This window comes from Salvelinus namaycush, chromosome 6, assembly GCF_016432855.1.
Source record: "Salvelinus namaycush isolate Seneca chromosome 6, SaNama_1.0, whole genome shotgun sequence".
Lineage (NCBI taxonomy): Eukaryota > Metazoa > Chordata > Actinopteri > Salmoniformes > Salmonidae > Salvelinus > Salvelinus namaycush.
This window is the reverse complement of record NC_052312.1, coordinates 9,638,793-9,661,703: the sequence shown is the minus strand read 5'-3', so window position 1 is coordinate 9,661,703 and position 22,911 is coordinate 9,638,793. Positions and strand designations below refer to the sequence as shown.

At 42.9% G+C, this 22,911-nt stretch overlaps 1 protein-coding gene across 2 annotated transcripts; it reads left to right on the top strand.

Moving 5' to 3' along the window:
* The first annotated feature begins 2,281 nt into the window (after positions 1–2,281).
* LOC120049602 (transcription factor p65-like) lies at positions 2,282–21,282 on the top strand. 2 transcript variants are annotated; one of them, XM_038995896.1, is made up of 11 exons: positions 2,282–2,431; positions 5,764–5,799; positions 15,935–16,071; positions 16,583–16,728; positions 16,946–17,037; positions 17,493–17,627; positions 17,842–17,946; positions 18,891–19,106; positions 19,231–19,305; positions 19,408–19,482; positions 19,656–21,282. In XM_038995896.1, exons 1-11 carry the CDS (start codon positions 2,425–2,427, stop codon positions 20,429–20,431), a joined length of 1,800 nt encoding a protein of 599 aa, XP_038851824.1. In that variant the 5' UTR covers positions 2,282–2,424; the 3' UTR covers positions 20,432–21,282. The 2 variants fall into 2 exon arrangements, with proteins under 2 accessions (XP_038851824.1, XP_038851825.1); XM_038995897.1 differs by lacking the exon at positions 5,764–5,799.
* Positions 21,283–22,911: the final 1,629 nt, after the last annotated feature.

Sequence of the window (22,911 nt, the reverse complement as noted above, 5' to 3'; positions counted from 1 at the left end):
TAGTTTTGTTCAGTATACATAGCCTACATGTACAACAAACTAAATATAGTTTATAGGCAATTGGCCTTTTTATGGACAAATTGTTTAAGGAACAAAATAATGAAACCACATGCCGGTAGACCACTGGCCTCCAACTGGGCATACACTGGTTGAATCAACGTTGTTTCCACATCATTTCAATGAAATGACGTTGAACCAACAGGGAATAGACGTTGAATGGATGTCCGTGCCCAAGTGGGCGAGTTCTGTAGCTTTTAACAGTGATTCCCAAAATGTTTCACTCAGGCCCCCCTTCCAGCATTGTCTATTTCTATGGGCACAAGCGCTGTTCATGACACAAACTGTTCACACCCTTCTTGTTGGCGGAGAGACAATTTTGCAGGTTTAAAGCTTATTTCCTGCAATTATACACATTTTGATATGTGGTGCAGAAAAATATTGCAGTTTTAAAGCAAATTCTCTTGCAATTCTATACATTTTGCCATGACTACAAAATCTATGGGCTAAACAACCTAGCTAAAAATGTTAGCTGACATAGGCTAGTTGATCTGGACATTTCTGACAAGTTATAAATAGCTCTCTAAGGTATGCAATGACTGACAGGGCAAGAGGAAAACTGGTGATACACACCCAATTTAAAAATTGCACCTTGTGCATTCTATTATTACAACTTTCGAGAGTAAGTTGAAAGCCGGACTGAGTTCCTTAAAAAATATATACAGTACCAGTCAAAAGTTTGGACACACCTACACATTCAAGGGTTTTTATTTATATTTACTATTTTCTACATTGTAGAATAATAGTGAAGACATCAAAACTATGAAATAACACATATGGAATCTTGGTCAAGTAGCCCTTACACAGCCTGGAGGTGTGTTGGGTCATTGTCTTGTTGAAGAACAAATGATAGTCCCACTAAACGCAAACTAGATGGGATGGCGTATCACTGCAAAATACTGTGGTAGCCATGCTGGTTAAGTGTGCCTTGAATTCTAAATAAATCACAGACAGTTTCACCAGCAAAGCACCCCCACACCATCACACCTCCGCCTCCATGTTTCACGGTGGGAACCACACATGTAGAGATCATCCGTTCACCTTCTCTGCATCGCACAAAGACAATGCAATTGGAACCAAAAATCTCAAATTTGGACTCATCAGATCAAAGGACAGATTTCCACCAGTCTAATGTCCATTACTCATGTTTCTTGGCCCAAGCAAGTCTCTTCTTCTTATTGGTGTCCTTTAGTAGTGGTTTCTTTGCAGCAATTCGACCATGAAGGCCTGATTCAATGCAGTCTCCTCTGAACAGTTGATGTTGAGATGTGTCTGCAGCAGATGTAACTCTGGGTCTTCCTTTCCTGTGGCGGTCCTCATGAAAGCCAGTTTCATCATAGTGCTTGATGGTGTTTGCGATTTCACTTGAAGAAACTTTCTAAGACTGACCTTTATGTCTTAAAGTAATGATGGACTGTCGTTTCTGTTTGCTTATTTGAGCTGTTCTTGCGATAATATAGACTTGGTCTTTTACTAAATAGGGCTATCTTCTGTATACCACCACTACCTTGTCACAACACAACTGATTGGCTCAAACTCATTAAGAAGGAAAGAAATTCCGCAAATTAACTTTTAAGAAGGCACACCTGATAAATTAAATGCATTCCAGGTGATTACCTCATGAAACTGGTTGAGAGAATGCCAAGCGTGTGCAAAGCTGTCATCAAGGCAAAGGGTGGCTACTTTGATAAATCTCAAATATAAAATATATTTTGATTTGTTTAACACTTTTTTTGGTTACTACATGATTCCATATGTGTTACTTCATAGTTTTGATGTCTTCACTATTATTCTACAATGTAGAAAATAGTGAAAATAAAGAAAATACCTGGAATGAGTAGGTGTGTCCAAACTTTTGACTGGTACTGTATATATTTGTTATATTTGCGTATCCTCTTGGGATGCACCTCACAGTTTGGGAACCACTGGACTTTACAAGATAGTAAAATACAATGGTTTGGTAGCCTATGTTGAAATATTTATTCTCCATCAACTCAGTTTGAACATATCAACAGAATAGAAATACTGTAGATATGCCTACTTTATTGTAAAATTTGCGCAACATAGTGGCTACAAAGACGCAGTTAAATTGCACTCAATCTCACAGTCGGTCCTTGTGACTGTTTTTAACTTTAAATGTGTTATGACTGCTACGAAACCAATATACATTTTCTGTTCCTTTACGTCATTTGGGTATTTCCGCCCCATTTTAGGGGGTGGTGGCAAGTTACATTGGAGACTTCAAGGCGGAGGTGGCTAAAGAGCGATCTGTCACGACAAGTTTACAAATTTACCTGTTTTCAAGGGACAAACACCCTAGGGGAAAGGCTATTCCAATAACCAACGTGGCAGAAGTAGAAGTCGGAAATGGATGGTAAGTTTGTTTACAAACTGATCCTCAAAGTAAATGCATTTTCGAGTCTCGTGTGAAGCTTAGCAACTTGTTTGCGCACAAGGGGGAAGCCCCGATACCATTGGTTTTGTACTACCGCAGGAGGAGTCAATACAACATAATGGAGATCACTGTCCGCGACTTGCCAGCACTGTAGCCTACTAGGAAGTTGGACATGGTTTGAGATAGGCCCACATCTATTATAGATGTATTATTTTACATCATATCTAGTAGAACGTGATCCTTCGTGACATTGAAGCTGTATAGCCTATGCACATTATGGATGCCTTTTTATCCCAACACTAGGGTAGTGCGACAGTCAAGAGGCCTAGGCTACGCGATTCTCCGATATATTTGACTTTAGCCGCAGGGAGATATTTCCCTTGTATGACCAATTATACAACTTTGTTGACGCTTAGCTTAATTATTAAGGGGACAATGTCCCCGAAATGACTTCATAATGTTTACACAACATTGCATATGCCTATTTGATAGATGTAGCTGTATGTTTAATGCCTAAATGTTTACAATGTATGACATTTAGGAAATCGTCATACGTCGTCACAGCGAGGTTTTGCGCTGATAGGTTAATAACAGGTTAATAAAGCAATGCAACAACAATGTGACTCAAAGTTGCATTGTACCTAATAGGCTTGAAGGTCGAACGTCAACAAGCTGGATACTTTGTAACCAAATCAGTTCTACAACACCACTGAGGAATGGACAACACACATGCGCGAGGCGCGTCTCACACACATTTGCCCCTCAAAAAAAGGAAACGTTCTTGTAATATGTCACGTGTTGGGACAGTCGGCGATGGCACATTGAAATAATAAAGGCACTAGGTTTTTCATTTGGGTCGCCAGGGCGTTACTTTCGCTTTGAAGATAGCCTTAGTTTGGTAACAGTGGGCTTTGCATTGCTTGCTGTTTGGGGCTTTAGGCTGGGTTTCTGTATAAGCGCGTTCTGGCATCTGCTGATGTAAAAGGGGCTTTATAAATAAATTTGATTTGATGAGCACCCACTTTCACTACTTAATTTAAACCTCTTGTCAATATAGCCTAAGTTATACATGTATTCGTTCCTGCTGCATTATTTACATTGGTTTAAAAATGAGTCTGAAAATCGAGTAATATACTGTTTTATCAGGAGTTGAACATCATTGTCAAAGTTAACTATACAATCATCAAAGCTACAACATAAGGGAGGCTTTGAAAGCTTTCTAAAAATGTTAATGTCATGTAATAACACTCAACTCAATCCATGCTCAAACACCATGTGTAATCAATCTTGTCTACCCAGTTGATGCAGAATCGACCATAGACTATCAAGGAAGAAACACAGTCTCCAGTCCTTTTCCCATGAACTAGAAAACGTCTGTATTTTAGATGTGTTCTACAAACCGACTGCTCTATTGAACTATTTCAGACACAATAGAAGTGATGTCAGGTGGTAAAAATAATGGTAATCTGACTATCTTTATTTCCTCTGTGTTTACTTTTCTTTATTAATCCGCAGTTCACTCAGACATTATGAGCAGTTATACCTTGCCTGCTATTGTGTTTTAGAGGAACCTCCTTTGTTTTCAATGCATTTAGCTTTGCATATTTGGGGCAGCAGGTAGCCTAGTGGTTAGAGCAGACATGGGCAAACTACGGCCCGCGGGCCACATACGGCCCGTTAGGCTTTTTAATCCGGCCCGCCGAACTTGTCCAAATTATAGTAAAAACCTCCTTTTTTTCCCCTTTCCCTGCAATGCCCACGTTTCCCCAATAGATGGCGCACTCAAAACACATTGACCGTTGTTGGAGTGGCGCGTATTTCTCTTTATTTCACTTTAATTTTCACTTCGTTTCACGTCACCATTAAGCCCTTCTGTGAAAATGAGCGGACCAAAGAGAAGGAAAGTGGACAGCGAATGCCGAGTGTTTAATAAGGAGTGGACAACAAAATACTTCTTCACTGAAGTCCGATCAACGGCTGTATGTCTGATATGCCAAGAAGCTGTTGCGGTTTTCAAAGAGTACAATATCAGCCGTCACTTTGCCACGAAGCATGCAAACTATGCTAGCAAGCAGTCAACACAAGAACGGGCGGCGAAATAGTATGTAAATGCCATATCTTGCATATTCCTTGAGACAAATTTATTAACTGATAAGGGCTATTTTTCACATTTGAAAGACAGTTAATAAATTGGGTTGTAGTGTTCTTACTGTGCTATGAGGTTTGCACACACTACATTTAATGCTTTAGTATATCCGGCCCAAACACTCCCTCCAAATGCTCCTGGCCCGGCCCCTCTGTCAAATTTTAGAACCCATTGTGGCCCGCGAGTCAAAAAGTTTGCCCACCCCTGGGTTAGAGCATTGGGCCAGTTTGCTGGATTGAATCCCGAGCTTCCAAGGTAAAAATCTGTAGTTTTCCCCCTGAACAAGGCAGTTAACCCACTGTTCCTAGGTCGTCGTTGTAAATAAGAATTTGTTCTTAACTGACTTGCCTAGTTAAATAAAGGTTAAATAAAAAATAAAAAAAGTAATATTTAAGGGGGAGTTCACCCCAAAACATTCCTAGGCCGTTTATAACACTTGCCTAGCCATTTGTCATCGCCCCAGACAGTTTGTAGGTCCATTGCTTGAGTATTTAGATTTCTGTATTTTTATATAAAAATGCTACTTTTAAGGTTAAGGTTATAATTAAAATCACATTTAAGAAGATAAATTGTAGAGATAGACAGGTTTTATGACTTTGTGGCTGTGGTAACTAGTGACGACCCGACTCGCTGCACGCATTAATCTACTTCCTGGATTTCAATGCGAAAATAGGGGGTAGAATTCTCTTATAAGCTACATCTAAATCAGGGTTTCCCAAACTCTGTCCTCCAATGGGTGCACATTTTGGTTTTTGAAGGGTCCAGGGCCCTCAAACTCAACTCTGGACCTCGAAACCAGTTCCACTGCATTTTTTCATTGTTCCCCTCTAATCAGGGACTGATTTAGACCTGGGACACCAGGTGGGAGCAATTAATTATCAGGTAGAACAGAAAACCATCAAGCTCCAGACCTCATAGTGTAGGAGTTGAGGGTGAACTTCCCCCTTTAACTTCTACTTTTAGTTAACACCCTTCTGCTTATGGAGGAGCTGCATTTGTACCGCGAAGCTGTTGTGATCTTCAATGTTAGCAGTTCTTGTCTGCCTTTTCTCATCTGAGAATAGTTGAGGGGAATTATGGGTTGTGGATTTTGGTTGATAGTTGTTTCTTACTGACTTATTTGTTCTAGTAAATGTTTTTGTGTCAATTTCTCCCATCTCCATAGGAATGTATGGATGGGGACAGCCCCCTTTGAAACAAGGTAAGGAGAGTTATATCACGCTGTTGACCTGTTTTCTGTTTGTCTCTGTTCACTTTATGGCTTCTCCCTTATCATGACTGTATTCACGTGAAGCATCAGCTTTATTTTGAAACACATACCGATATACATACACTGCTCTTTCCATGACATAGACTGACCAGGTGAATCCAGGTGAAAGCTACAGTACTCGTCAAAAGTTTGGACATACCTACTCATTCAAGGGTTTTTCTTTATACACACATGGAATCATGTAGTAAACAAATAAGTGTTAAACAAATCAAAATATATTTTATATTTGAGATTCTTCAAAGTAGCCACCCTTTGGCTTGATGACAGCTGTGCACACTCTTGGTATTCTCTCAACCAGCTTCTCCTGGAATGCTTTCCCAACAGTCTAGAAGGAGTTCCCACATATGCTGAGCACTTGTTGGCTGCTTTTCCTTCACTCTGCAGTTCAACTCATCCCAAACCATCTCCATTGGGTTGAGGTTGGGTGATTGTGGAGGCCAGGTTATCTGATGCAGCACTCCATCCCTCTCCTTGGTAAAATAACCCTTACACAGCCTGGAGGGGTGTTGGGTCATTGTCCTGTTGAAAAACAAATGATATCCTATCTGGTTTGCGCTCAGCTGTAACCATGCTGGTTAAGTGTGCATTGAATTCTAAATAAATCACTGATAGTGTCACCAGCAAAGCACCATCACACCTCCTCTATGCTTCACGGTGGGAACCACACATGCAGAGATCATCCGTTCACCTACTCAGTGTCTCACAAAGACACGGTGGTTGGAACCAAAAATCTTAAATTTGGACTCATCAGACCAAAAGGACAGATTTCCACCGGTCTAATGTCCATTGCTTGTGTTTCTTGGCCCAAGCAAGTCTCTTCTTCTTATTGGTGCGCCAAGGATATAGCTCATCAGTCGAGGATGTGCCACCAGGAATTAACAAGCGTAGCGAATTCGGGGCGCATTTTCTACCAAGAATGAACATACTAGCCGATGTCGACCCTGTATCGAATCCCGACACGGCTGTATTTAGCTTTTAATTGTTTTTTAATGCTTTATTTTCCTTACTGTGACAATCTGAGAGTAGAAAAGCATTGAGCTTCATCCGACAATCATTGTTCCTCTCAGCCCGTAAATCTGTCATCATCATCCATAACTTTTCCGAATGAAAACCCGTCTCTTATTGTCAAACCGCTCACCCTCTACAGGATTCAAACCTATAGAAGGGGAGCCTAAATGTGTTAAGCCTAAACACCACAGGAGTTAAATCTTGTTTATCTCAACAACAAAAAAATGGCTTAATCTTTACATTTAATATCAAGTTCACATTGAACACGTAATGTTGGCTAAATTGTTTTGATTGTAAATCAAGAAAGTAATTCAAGACACAGAATTGGAGGAAGACGTGAGAATGACAAATATATTCTAATTGTTTGAAATCAGTGCACAAGGCACACAAGCAGGAACATTACATCGTTTATACAATGGAGCATTCAAAGACTGACACTTGATCAAAATGTAATTACAGAATTCAGCTAAGGGGTTTTGTGCTCAGAGTGAATTAAGAGGAAGGGGATAATACTGTTGAGAAATACATCAATGACAAATTATGCTGTTTAAACAGTTAAATAAACACCACAGATGGACAAACAGTTGAACACAAATAATTACAATTATATATAATTTACTGAAAATGGAGAGCGACTGATCGCTGGCTCCATCAGAATGCAGAGTACGGGGCTGACTGAGGGACAGCCGAGCATAGGTGTGGAGATCATGAACAGAGGCCCAGCCGGGCACCGGTGTGGAGATCATGAACAGAGGCCCAGACGGGCACAGGTGTGGAGATCATGAACAGAGGCCCAGCCGGGCACCGGTGTCGGCCAAGGGGGTCGAGGGCACGGACAGAGGCCCAGTCGGGCACTGGTGTGGAGATCATGAACAGAGGCCCAGACGGGCACCGGTGTGGAGATCATGAACAGAGGCCCAGACGGGCACAGGTGTGGAGATCATGAACAGAGGCCCAGCAGGGCACAGGTGTCAAGCCCACGGACAGAGTCCCAGCTGGTGGTGGAGTAGTACATACAGGAGTGGAGGACTGATGCCGGTAGATGTGTGGACTGGATGGTGGGGTGGGACCTCCAGGTACTCCTTTAAAGTCATCTGATTGGCAGCATGTTTTTTTGCGTCACTCTTCATCGATGCCACCAAATACCCAGCATACCACAGAGCATTTTCAACAACCTACTTGAAGGTCTGCTTCCTCTAAAGGCTGAACTGCATCTCATGTTGACCCAGCAAGTGTGCCTTGTTGCTAGGTTGCCAACTCGAAGCAGTACAGCCCTCCTGGATAAATGTATCCAGAGATATACAGTAGCCCCGGTGTCCTCTCTTTCAGAACTATGTCTCCTGAAATGGCAAGCATCCTTACTGTCAAAAATCAAATCAAATCAAACCCAATTTTATGAATCATATATACAGAATACAGCAGGGTGTAAACAGTGCAATGAAATGCTTACTTGCAAGCTACCTCTCAACATAGCTCTTATGTCATACAGCATGATATTTGTGCGTCTGTAACTTTCTCACTCATCATTATTCAGAATTCATCAGGACTATCCGTAATCCTGGTATCATCCACATTAATGTAGAAGTGTTTAGAAACATATTCTATTGACTCCAAAATGACACAATACATTAAAAAACAGTCATTTCTATTGGGCACAAAATCATCTGAAACACAACCAAAACAAAGAGTGTCCAACAGTTTGTAGAGACACAAGCTTGATGTAATCATTGTGTGCTAGGAATATGGGACCAAATACTAAACTTTTGACTACTTTAATACACATAAGTTAATTTGTCCCAATACTTTTGGTTCCACTTAAATGGGGGGGTCTATGTACAAAAAGTGGTGTAATAAAAAGTGCTGTAAATGGATGAAAATACCCTCAAATTAAAGCTGACAGTCTGCACTTTGTGTCATTTCAAACCCAAAGTGCTGGAGTACAGAGCCAAAACAACCAAATATTTCACTATCCCTATACTTTTGGAGCTCACTGTATATTTAGTTTGTATTCCAACTCTTTGCTTCTCCTGAGGTAGCCTGCTGATCATGACTCTCACTTCATTACATTACACATAAGAGTCATTGGATGAAGGCTTCTTCTGTACGGCGGAGTTTTGTTTAGAGCCCAGACTCTCTAAACAAAAGGTTAAAATTATACACACCGTTTATAGGTTTAATGTTACCTTACCACACGGCCATATCTCCATGTTACAGGTCGTGTTTTCAGAGTCGACTACCTGTGCTAAAAAGCTATCTGTGTCTCCCAACACCTATGTGTAAACAGAAGAAGGGCGCCGCAACATGTTGTCACAAAAAAATATGCTTGGCTGCAACTGTGTTAAAACAGTGTACAGTAAGTGTGTATTTTGCATGTGAAATTATTTTGCTGTGTTTTATGTTTCTAAACCTGTACCGGAATTGAGAATCGATTCACGTTCAGAAGGTGTATTTGGCTGTTTTGACTGCCAGAGTCAATTCACACTTTAAAAAGAACATTTATGGTCCTGGACTAAGGAGTAACGTTAACCCGAACAGGAGTGGAGGACAGGGGACTGACTGATGCAGCTGTGGACTGGATTATGGTAGAGGGGGTGGGAGTAGGACAAAAGGTGCCAACAAGAGGCAGGGCTGTCTCCACCACTGGAACTGTCAGGTCCTGAAATTCCACAAGCTCCACAAAGCCCTCATCATCCTCCCCTTGGACATCAGGATCACCTGTTTCCAGGTCCTCAATGGCAGCCTTGTAATCCTGCAGCACCAAACCAGTTTGATCAAAGAGGTACTCCAAACCTATCAGCTCCCCTAAAGAAAAAAACCCACATAAATATATGAGCATACACAGGATTGAGTATGGAATAATTCTATAATAACATTTCACAAAGAGAAATGTGTTGCTGTTTGTATTAAATATAAATGCTGTATTAGATTATTAATTGCATTATATTGCCATTACCAGTCAAGATGATGGCGCCAGTGGGTAGGGCTGCCGTTTTATCGGCCCTCAACCAATCATGCTATTTTGTTTGTTTTTTCGCGTCGTTTGCAACTTGTTTTGTACATAATGTTGCTGCTACCGTCTCCTATGACCGAAAAGAGCTTCTGGACATCAGAACTGGGATTGCTCACCTCAAACTGGACAAAGAGTTTTTCTTCAATGAGTTTGACGCGAAGGATATACTGTTGACACCCGGCCAGATGTGATCCCCGTGATTCGCTGGAGAAGGAAATGTATATTTCGAGGCAAAAGATCAGGGTGCCTTGTGAGGACCAGGCGACGAGTGGCTAATCTGCCCTTGCCCTCCGTTCTGCTAGCTAACGTTCAATCGCTAGAAAATAAATGTGACGAACTGAAAGCACGTATATCCTACCAACGGGACATTAAAAACGGCAATATTTTATGCTTCACCGAGTCGTGGATCAACGACGACATTAAGAACATAGAGCTGGCGGGTTATACACTTTATCGGCAAGACAGAACAGCAACCTCTGGTAAGACACGGGGCAGTGGCCTATGCATTTATGTAAACAACAGTTGGTGGACGATATCTAAGGAAGTCTCAAAGTTTTGCTCGCCTGAGTTGGAATATCTTATGATAAGCTGCAGACCTCACTATTTACCCAGAGTTTTCATCTGTTTTTTTTCGTAGCTGTCTATATACCACCACAGAGCGAGGACGGAACTAAAACCTCACTAAATGAGCTGTATTCCGCCACAAGCAGACAGAAAAACGCACATCCAGGGGCGACGTTCCTAGTGGCCGATGACTTTAATGCAGGGAAACTTAAATCAGCTTTACCGAATTTCTATCAACATGTTAAATGTGCAACGAGAGGTAAAAAAGTTCTAGACCACCTCTACTCCACACACAGACGCGTACAAAGCTCTCCCTCGCCCTCCATTTGGCAAATCTGACCATAACTCTATCCTGCTGATTCCTGCTTACAAGCAAAAATTAAAGCAGGAAGCACCACTGACTCGGTCTATAAAAAAGTGGTCAGATGAAGCAGATGCTAAACTGCAGGACGTTTTTGCTAGCACAGACTGGAATATGTTCCGGGATTCTACCGATGGCATTGAGGAGTACACCACATCAGTCACTGGCTTTATCAATAAGTGGACGTCGTCCCCACAGTGACTGTACGTACATACCCCAACCAGAAGCCATGGATTACAGGCAACATTCGCACTGAGCTAAAGGGTAGAGCTGCCGCTTTCCAGGAGCGGGACTGTAACCCGGAAGCTTATAAGAAATCCTGCTATACCCTCCGACGAACCATCAAACAGGCAAAGCGTCAATACAGGACTAAGATTTAATTGTACCAAACCGGCTCTGACGCTCGTCGGATGTGGCAGGGCTTGCAAACTATTACAGACTACAAAGGGAAGCACAGCCGTGAGCTGCCCAGTGACACGAGCCTACCAGACGAGCTAAATAACTTCTATGTTCGCTGTGTGATCATGCTGTGTGACTGTGACTGTGTGATCATGCTCTCCGCAGCCGATGTGAGTAAGACCTTTAAACAGGTCAACATTTACAAGGCCGCTGGGCCAGACGGATTACCAGGATTTGTACTCTGAGCATGCGCTGACCAACTGGCAAGTGTCTTCACTTACATTTTCAACCTCTCCCTGTCTGAGTCTGTAATACCAACATGTTTCAAGCAGACCACCATAGTACCTGTGCCCAAGAACACTAAAGTAACCTGCCTAAATGACTACCAACCTGTAGCACTCACATCTGTAGCCTTGAAATGCTTTGAAAGGCTGGTCATGGCTCGCATCAACACCATTATTCCAGAAACCTTAGACCCATTCCAATTTGCATACCGCACCAACAGATCCACAGATGATGCAATCTCTATTGCACTCCACACTGCCCTTTCCCACCTGGATAAAAGGAACACCTATGTGAGAATGCTATTCATTGACTACAGCTCAGCGTTCAACAGCATAGTGCCCTCAAAACTCATCACTAAGCTGAGGACCCTGGGACTAAACGGCTCCCTCTGCAACTGGATCCTAGACTTCCTGACGGCCCGCCCCCAGGTGGTAAGGGTAGGTAACAACACATCTGCCACGCTGATCCTCAACACGGGGGCCCCTCAGGGGTGCGTGCTCAATTCCCTCCTGTACTCCCTGTTCACTCATGACTGCACGGCCAGGCTCAACTCCGACACCATCATTAAGTTTGCTGATGACAACGATGAGACAGCCTATAGGGAGGAGGTCAGAGACCTGACCATGTGGTGCAAGGACAACCACCTCTCCCTCAACGTGACCAAGACAAAGGAGTAGATTGTGGACTACAGGAAAAAGAGGACCGAGTTCCATGGCGTCCACATCAACAACAAACTAACATGGTCCAAGCACACCAAGACAGTCGTGAAGAGGGCACGACAAATCCTATTCCCCTCAGGAGACTGAAAAGATTTGGCATGGGTCCTCAGATCCTCAAAAGATTTTACAGCTGCACCATCGAGAGCATCCTGATGGGTTGCATCACTGCCTGGTATGGCAACTGCTCAGCCTCCGACCGCAAGGCACTACAGAGGGTAGTGCGTATGACCCAGTACATCACCGGGGCCAAGCTTCCTGCCATCCAGGACCTCTATACCAGGCGGTGTCAGAGGAAGGCCCTAAAAATCGTCAAAGACTCCAGCCACCCTAGTCATAGACTGTTCTCTCTGCTACCACCGGCAAGCGGTACCGGAGTGCAAAGTCTAGGTCCAAGAGGCTTCTAAACAGCTTCTACCCCCAAGCCATAAGACTCCTGAACAGCTAATCAAATGGCTACCCAGACTATTTGCACCCCCCACGCTGCTACTACTCTGTTATTATCTATGCATAGCCACTTTAACAACCCTACCTGCATGTACATAATTATCTCAATTACCTCGACCCCGGTGCCCCTGCACATTGACTCTGTACCGGTACACCCTGTATATAGCCCCACTATTGTTATTTACTGCTGCTGTTTAAATATTTGTTTTTCTTATTTTTACTTTTTTTTAAACTTTTATTTTTTAGGTATTTTCTTGAACTGCATCGTTGGTTAAGGGCTCGTAAGTAAGCATTTCACTGTAAGGTCTACACCTGTTGTATTCAGTGCATCTGACAAATAACATTTTATTTGACCAGTGTATTTGCGTGGAACAGTGTAAGGAACAGTTTGTTCCAACTGATGACCTTCACTCTAGCAACCTATGTTGTCATCTCTAGCTACTTGCTAAAGCACAATTCTACCACAAACAGATGCAAGTGCATAGGATATCACTCGTGCCATTTAATTCATAATTAACATGATGACACTAGCCTATTTGATATCAAGACAGTGTTTGCCCTATAGCTATGTCTAGTCCAATTTGCAAAATGAATTAAAAGAGAAAAGGAGTGGTTTGCTGATGCTGAGTTGAGTGAAAAAACACAACTACTAGCTATAAAAATCTCACTTTGTTTCGATAGCTAGCTACGGTAATAAGAAAATAATAACTCCAGATAAGTATGGAAATAACGTTAGTGGGGTTAAGACTATTTTGATGGTCAGAGTCATCGGACATTAAGCTAGCTACGTTACTTCGATAAACTGTGTCAGTGTCAAAACACCAGTTTGCTAACGAGTTAGATAGCATTAATGTAACTACACTGTAAATCTTGTTAACCGTACTAACGGTTTAACCAGCTAGATATTTTTACCAGCTAGATATTCCAATTGATGTTGATGATCAATGAAAACAGCAGACAACAAAAAGTTGTAGCTAACATTACTTAAGATAACTCAAACAAAATGACCTGAGAGGAAATATATTTTTCCATGGTCCTCTTCTAGCGTTTAAAGGTCCTGCCATAGCTCTATCCTCATTGGTTAATTATTGGTTACTTCTTGGTTTCACTGGCGTCTCGGATTGGTTGGGGAGTGCAATTCTTGGTTACTTCTTGGTTGCAGACGGCAATATGATTGGTTGTCGCAACCAGAAATTGTAAGGGGGTGCCATTTAGTAGTGGTTTCTTTGCAGCAATTCGACCATGAAGGCTTGATTCACGCAGTCTCCTCTGAACAGTTGATGTTGAGATGTGTCTGTTACTTGAACTCTGTGAATTATTTATTGGGCTGCAATTTCTGAGGCTGGTAACTCTAATGAACTTATCCTCTTCAGCAGAGGTAACTCTGGGTCTTCCTTTCCTGTGGTGGTCCTCATGAGAGCTAGTTTCATCATAGTGCTTGATGATTTTTGCGACTGCACTTGAAGAAACTTTTAAAGTTCTTGAAATGTTCTGTATTGACTGACCTTCATGTTTTAAAGTAATGATGAACTGTTGTTTCTATTTGCTTATTTGAGCAGTTCTTGCCATAATATGGACTTGGTCTTTTACCAAATAGGGCTATCTTCTGTATACCACCCCTGCCTTGTCACAACACAACTGATTGGCTCAAACGCATTAAGAAGGAAAGAAATTCCACAAATGAACTGTTAACAAGGCACACCTGTTAATTGAAATGCATTCCAGCTGATTACCTCATGAAGCTGGTTGAGAGAATTCCAAAAGTGTGCAAATCTGTCAAGTATAAGGGTGACTACTTTGAAGAATCTCAAATATAAAATATATTTTGATTTGTTTAACACTTTTTTGGTTACTCCATGATTCTATATGTTATTTCATAGTTTTTATGGTCTTCACTATTATTTTACAATGTAGAAAATAGTAAAAATAAATAAGCTCTGGAATGAGTAGGTGATTCCAAACTTTTGACTGGTACTGTATGATTCCCTTATTGATGTCACCTGTTAAATCCACCAGTAGATGAAACCACTGGGTAAAATCACTGGGGAAGCCAAGCCAGAAATGTTTTTGTTTCATCACATAACCGGAGAACAACAGTAACATGACCTACAGCATGGTCAAGCAAGTTCATGTTTCCGACATTTTCAGACGACTATACAACTACTGATTTAGAACCACAGATAGTTACCACAAGTTGCAAAGAAAACAGGAGCTGCCTCCACTATTCCAGCACCGTTTCATCATCATAAAATCAGTTATGCTTAGATACCAAAAACAATTTAGTCCAATCAACGTAAGCTAAATATGATGTGGCTGTCCATGGTTCTGATTTCTGTGTGTGTGTGTGTGTTCGTGTGTTCGTGCAAGTAGAAAAAACATGTTGACTCACCCTACTTGTTGAGAAATGCCAATGCCATCCTCACCTCTTTTCATGTTGACGAAAAGGGATATGACTGTGTGATACAGTACACGTCACGCTTACATTTTTTGTTGTCGTAGGCTACCTTGCTAAAATGTTTGCTCGCTAGCCTAACTTCCTTTAATGGGCAACGTTAGCTAGTTATCATTAGCCTTCTACATCTAGGTAAATATTGAACTTCCATCGTCTCAGGCCAGGGGCACCATGTATGAATTTATGGTTGGATCAGAATTGCCGTTATAATCATTGGCCAACGCGGAGAATTAAGTAAAACCACATGTCCAAATCCCTATCTATCAGGTATGAAGGTAAGACCCAGATGCAGACTACGTCAAATGAACAATGGTTGAATAATCCAACAGGAGCAGGCAATAGATTCACAGTTGAGCTCACTCAGTTTAGCTCAACGCTGAGTGGCTATTATTTAATACTTTTTTATTAATCAAGGGAGGCCAAATGCTCGCCAGCTTCCCTTATATTCAATGCTACGGGCGACAACAATGTCATACTCTTTTTGACCAGACAGCATCAGATAGATGGCCTACACATAGAGAGAGAGAGGCGCTGTTTTGCCCGCTCGGATGCTTTCTCCGGCGAGACCCATTCAGCCTTTTGCGAATTGAAGGAAAATTATGAAACAGAGAGACAAAAGCCTGACTTCCCTTGGCATCCATGAATACACTGAAATCAACTTCAATCAGTGTACATGAAGGGGAGGAGACCGGTTAAATAAGGATTTTAAGCCTTCAGACTATTGAGACATTGATTGTGAATGTGTGCCAATCAGTTACATTGAGATAGTAATGAGATCCCATTGGAATGAAGGTCACAGTGTATCTCTCTCTCTCTCTCTGCAGGGAATTCTTTCATAGAGATCATTGAGCAGCCCAAGCCGAGAGGCATGAGGTTCAGGTACAAGTGTGAGGGGCGCTCGGCGGGCAGCATCCCGGGAGAGAAGAGCAACGATACCACCAAGACACACCCTGCCATCAAGGTTAGGGCACCCTTAAATGACACATAATTGGCACACTGATCTAACTATGTATTAAGGGGCCATGCTTTATTTGCACTGTAGTTTATTGAGACGTTCAGAGACCTTCAAAACCAAGGCTACATTCACCATATATTCTAATATACTGTAGTTGATGGATAAATGATTAAACAATGTGTTATGCAAATTAGTCATTTTGTCTAGTTATAACCATAGCTGTCTGTTTTACTACTACACAACACGGGTTTTGTCTATAGCTTTTGTTAAAATAGATTTTTTTTTTAGCAGGTTTAGGATACCTTACACAGCAGGTTAGGTTAATTCATGTGTCAGGTTAATGTTAGGAAAAGGGTTAGGGTTAGGGTTAGCTAAAATGTAAAAAAATATATAATTTATGTCAAATTTGACAGAAGCTGTATCCCATCTAGACATGACCCACCTTTGAAAGGAAGAGGTGGAGATTTTGTGGCGAGTGATGACACACATCCTGCTAACCTGGTTTGCTCCCATGCAGGTGCACAACTACAATGGTCCCCTGCGTGTCCGTGTCTCCTTGGTGACCAAGAACCCGCCTCACAAGCCCCACCCGCACGAGCTGGTGGGGAAAGACTGCAAACATGGCTACTATGAGGCAGACTTGCAGGAGAGACGAGTACACAGGTTAGACTGTGTGTGAGTGTGATAGAAGACATATATTTGGATGACCAAAAGATTACCAGTTAATCATTTATATGACCATTTAGGTCAAGGAAAAGTTGTTTCACATAGTCTTGATTTTTTAAAGACTAGAACCAGAGCGTGGTTGAATGAAGCACCCTCTTGTGGTTGATCACTATCTCACACGTTCACTCTGACTCCTCTCTCGGTCTGATCTCAGTTTTCAGAACCTGGGCATTCAGTGTGTGAAGAAAAAGGATGTGAACGAAGCAGTTTCCTGTAGACTGCAGACCCAAAACAACCCCTTCAACAGTGAGTACAGACAGACACACACACACAGTCGGTCCATTGTCATAACATTGACAGTTATGCACATATTGACTCAGCCAATCTCATTTTCATGTTTTGTTTACCTTGGTTTAATCCAATAATATTGTGTGAATAGTAATGTATTTGTCCTCTGTGACCATGATACAGTCAATGCTAGGGCTGGGAATTGCCAGAGACCTCATATTATCACGATACTTATGTGCCGATACGATATGTATTGTGATTCTCACGATTCTATATATGTTGCGTTTGATACTGCGATTTTATTGCAATTTGATGTTAAACATATTGCTCACTATGTTTGCTGTAGCATGAGAAAAATATTATTGCGATATGTAACTATCGATTTTGTTTTATCACTTGTCAATGCCAGATAGCCAATCCCAGATGCCACACCCTTTGGCTTTGTGACTGACTGTGTTGTGTTTTGGCGGTAGTTCCCGAGGCGAAGGTGTGGGAGGAGGAGTTTGACCTGAATGCAGTGAGGCTTTGTTTCCAGGCCTCGATTACTCTACCTACCGGTGAACTCCACCCTCTGGAGCCCGTGGTGTCTCAGCCCATCTACGACAACAGTGAGTCTGCTACACACACACACACACACACCAGATACAATCTTTAGATACACACACTCACTGAGTACACACTGGCTCCTTCATCTGTCATTCTTCTGTCCAGGCTGTTCCTGTTCCACTGTTTACTCTGTCAGTTTCACTCATTTATAAACATGAACTAGACAGGTGCTGTGGCCCTTTAACGCTCCTTCACTCCCGTCTCTCTCTCTTACAGGAGCACCCAACACAGCAGAATTGAAGATCTGTCGAGTGAACAGAAACTCTGGGAGCTGCAGAGGAGGGGATGAGATCTTCCTACTCTGTGACAAAGTGCAAAAAGGTTTGTCTGACACAAACACTCCAATTGTTGTTGGTGTTATTGAGTTGAGCCTGTTAGTTATTTTTTACCTGCATTCAACGGCTTTGTTCTCCTGTTAGTGTGTGGACTCTTTTGAAGTTCCTCTTTGCCAGACACCCATTTGAAATCATGGTGTATAAGCCCACTGGTAACCACTTACTTTATTGACATCCATTTGAAATCATGGTGTATAAGCCCACTGGTAACCCACTTACTTATTTGACACCCATTTGAAATCATGGTGTATAAGCCCACTGGTAACCACTTACTTATTTGACATCCATTTGAAATCATGGTTTATCAGCCCACTGGTAACCCACTTACTTATTTGACATCCATTTGAAATCATGGTTTATCAGCCCACTGGTAACCCACTTACTTATTTGACATCCATTTGAAATCATGGTGTATAAGCCCACTGGTAACCCACTTACTTATTTGACACCCATTTGAAATCATGGTTTATCAGCCCACTGGTAACCCACTTACTTATTTGACATCCATTTGAAATCATGGTGTATAAGCCCACTGGTAACCCACTTACTTATTTGACATCCATTTGAAATCATGGTGTATAAGCCCACTGGTAACTAATTACTTAATTGACACCCATTTGAAATCATTGTGTATAAATCCACTGGTAACTAATTACTTAACTGACACCCATTTGAAATCATTGTGAATAAGCCTACTAGTAACCACTTAACTAATTGAGACTCATTTGATAGTATTGCGTATAAGCCCACTTAATTGTTCAAACTTAGAACGAAGGGACTATTATCTCCTCTGTATTACATGAAACTGTGGGCTACCAATTATTTTGTTACAAAATGTTACCAGGTCAGCTGGACTGAATGAATTCTCCCAGCCAGAAACTCACCTCCTTCCCATCCCCGCTTCCACCCTCTTCTTTGTTCCCTCCACAGAGGACATCGAGGTACGGTTCTTCCAGGACTCGTGGGAGGGGAAGGGCACCTTCTCCCAGGCGGACGTCCACAGGCAGGTAGCCATCGTGTTCCGTACCCCGCCCTTCTACAACACCAACCTGACCGAGCCAATCAGAGTGAAGATGCAGCTCCGCAGGCCCTCGGACCGCGAGGTCAGCGAGCCAATGGACTTCCAATTCCTGCCCTCTGACCCAGGTCTCTTCCCTTTTTGTTACTATGACGACCCGTTTGGTTTCTTTTGGCGACACTCCTGTAGGCTGTGAGGTTGTCATGCAAAACCTTTCACCCAAGCTAAGTCTTTTATTTTTTCACTATACAGATGAATATAGACTGATAGAGAAGCGAAAACGGACAGAGGGAATGTTCCAGAATCTGAAGCTGGGGTCCATATCAGGTAGGTGTCTATAATGATCCATGTCACTCACTGAACTAGACAGCTGTCTCATCTGATGGTTTTGGGGGAGTTCATGTGTGATGGTTTATGTTTGAATTCCAGGGGCCATGCCAGCAGAGAGGCCTTTCAACACTGCCAGAAGAACAGTCACTGCCAAGCCAGCAGCTAGCCAGCCTGGTAAATCATCCTACTTATTTAGCTGTTTCTTCTTCATACAGTTAAGGGTGTTCTGTATGTAACATTAGTGGCCAGAAGTTAACATAGATAACTGTTTAGGGACCCTAAGTTAATTTGTAAATTCAACAGCATTGGGTAGGGGACAGTGGTATTGACTGTTTGCCCTCTTGCAGTGAACCCAGTGGCGCCCCCTCGTGCCGCCTCTGTGAAGCCCCAGCCCTACTACAACAGCCCCCAGCCTGGCCAGCTGTTCCAACCCCAGCCCAAAGCAGAGCCCTCCTCCACTCCAGCAGAGACCTGGAAGTTCCTCAACAGCCTGACCTTGGACTCCCAACACAAAGCCACCCCCGTGGCCCGATTCACCACCAACCCCCAGGCATCTGCAGCCACCTCACAGGCCTTCCCCACCGTCAACCTGTCGGACCTCCACGGCTTCACCTTCTCCACCTTCGCTAGTCCCCAGGAGCCAGTGAGCGCAGCCGCTACCCCAGAGCCCACCTCTACCTTTGTCCAGGATTCTCAGTTCAGGGTGGATGGCCCCATGGTGGATGAGGAGCTACCCGAGTTCCCCAGCTTCTCTGAGGTCCACCAGTCAGGGACACTAGATAACATAAACATCGACGACTTCCAGGCTATGCTGGTCCAGAGTGGTCTGGCTGGAGAGGGGCCAGGGAACAGTAGGGTGTCGGTCTCTCAGGCACCCTGCCACTTACCTGCCACCAACCCTGTGGTCAACAACAGCTGTGGCGGCAGCACCTGGATGAACTACCCCAACAGCATCGTGAACCTGCTCCAGAGTGAGGGCATGATCGACAGTTCTCCTGGCAACTCCAACCAGCCGGCCGTCCTCGACGACCTGGACGTCTTCAGCTCCATGGACGAAGACCGTCTCATGTCCATCCTGAACAGTGGCAACCAGGCCGGTTTCGTGTCCGGACATCAGACTTAGAGACCTCTGTGATTTTACAGATATTTTTACTGCAATACTACTCTTCTGTCCCCTTGCCTTTTGAGACCCAGCTCCCTTCCAACCAAACTTCCCTTGTACTTGTTATTCTAATGGACTACAAAGAAAATACATTTGGCTGGCTGATCGAGAATCAGATGATGGTGCTGTTTGCTCTCTTCTCTATGTGGATTGTGGACATGTTAATTAGGACAGCTGCAGAACCCTGCCTGTACTCGAACAGAGTGAATATGAGAGAGGGCTACAGGGAACCCCTGGTAACTGCCAGTTTGTGGGCAATCGCAAGACCCAAGGATTTGTCACTTTCTGTCAACCCCTAAAGATACACCTCCACTGGGTTGTGTATAAACCCAGGCTTGTATCTAGTCTCCAAAGGCAGTGGTATTCACTCCTGGTCCCTAAGAACTTCATGGTTTGAAATGTGTCTTCTTGAATCATTGTCAAAGTCTGGACTGGATAGTCCAGGGCCCGGTTTCCCGATAGCAATGGAACTTAGGCATCTTTCCTACAACGCCTGAAGATGTAACTTACAGAGTACAAAAAACATTAAGGACACCTGCTCTTTCCATTACATAGCCCAGGGATATTCAACTCTTACCCTACGAGGTCCAGAGCCTGCTGGATTTCCTGTTCTACCTGATAATAATTGCACACACCTGGTGTCCCAGGTCTAAATCTCTCCCTGGTTAGAGGGGAACAATGAAAAAAAATGCAGTGGCACTGGCTTTGAGGTACAGAGTTGACCAGGTGAAAGCTATGATCCCTTATTGAGGTCACTTGTTAAATCCACTTTGTGACGACCCTCCCACTCTGTCTACCGTTTTCTCTCTCTCTTTGCTCTTGTTTCCTTATTAGGATGCTGGTGGGCGGAGTTGGGAGGGTCGTCAGCTACATGGGGAACACCTGGGCCCACTCTCCCAGGATAAAATTTCGTTATTTAATAAATATATTTTGTTATTCCTTTTCTCCACGTTGTCTCCCTTTTGTTACGGGCTTTGAGCCGGTTCGTGACAAGTGGGGGCTCGTCCGGGATGTTTGAACGTATTAGTAAAGGGAGACAACGTGGAGAAAAGGAATAACAAAATATATTTATTAAATAACGGAACTAGGTAGCACCATGAAACATAACCGAATCTATCAAAATGTCTGCCTGGAGAGAGTCCCCCTCATGAATGGAGAAGTGGTGTATTTATCCTGGGAGAGTGGGCCCAGGTGTTCCCCATGTAGCTGACGACCCTCCCAACTCCGCCCACCGGCATCCTAATAAGGAAACAAGAGCAAAGAGAGAGAGAAAACGGTAGACAGAGTGGGAGGGTCGTCACAACTTCAATCAGTGTATGAAAGGGAGGGGACAGGTTAAAGAAGGATTTTTAAGCCTTGAGACATGGATTGTGTATGTGTGTCAATCAGAAGGTGAATGAGCAAGACAAGATTTCAGTGCCTTTGAACGGGGTATGGTAGTAGGTGCCAGACGCACCGGTTTGTGTCAAGAACTGCAACGTGGCTCGGTTTTTCACACAAGTTTCCCGTTTGTATCAAGAATGGTTCACCACCCAAATAAAATCCAGCCGACTTGACACAACTGTGCTGTCAAGTTGGAGACGTGCCAGGATCCCTGTGGAACGCTTTCGACACCTTGTAGAGTCCATGCCCCGACAAATTTTCACTCGAAAACCACTGTCTGTATCAAGGCCTTTTGGGATGACACGTGGTTGTTCTCCAAATAAGAATCAAAATGATTGCTCTGTCATCATCTATTATATTGTGCTTGTTTGTGTGCTATATGTTTTGTTGGACTCGAAGAATATCAGAAGATTCAGATTTTTACCAGAAATCGGGTCATAATATTAACCTTGGCTTTCACAGCTTGTCATTGAGAACTTATACATTTGTATGTGAAAGGGAAAATATTTCTCAAAAAGGGAATAATTTTTGCAAGCACAAAATAAGTTCCCAGTTTAGCTACGCAATCTAACAACCAATGAAAATCCTTAAAATTGTTGGTCATCTACTTCATGTGTCAAATTCATTCCACGGAGGGCCGAGTGGCTGTGGGTTTTCGCTCCTCCCATGTACTTGATTGACGAATTAAGGTCACTAATTAGTAAGGAACTCCCCTCACCGGGTTGTCGAGGTCTTAATTGAAATAAAAAAATAAACTGCAGACACTTGGCCCTCCGTGGAATGACTGACATCCCTGATGTAGATGAGTGAGGCAGATGTCTATGCATTACAACCATTCAATTTTAATTGGAATAGTTTATTACTAGCCTATAGGGTAGGTAGTGTAATATCACCGTACTATAAAGCAAGACAAGAATACATTGAAATGACAATGTGCTTAGGCTTTAGATCACGTGTCAAATTCATTCCACAGAGGGCCGAGTGTCTGCGGGTTTTCGCTCCTTCCTTGACGAATTAAGGTCACTAATTAGTAAGGCACTGCACTCACCTGGTTGTCT

Bases quoted from the DNA above. Each gene is read 5' to 3' on its own strand.
- LOC120049602 (XM_038995896.1), top strand. The intron at 17,038-17,492 runs GTGAGTACAGAC...TTTTGGCGGTAG, and splicing joins CCAAAACAACCCCTTCAACA to TTCCCGAGGCGAAGGTGTGG. The intron at 19,483-19,655 runs GTAAATCATCCT...GCCCTCTTGCAG, and splicing joins GCCAGCAGCTAGCCAGCCTG to TGAACCCAGTGGCGCCCCCT.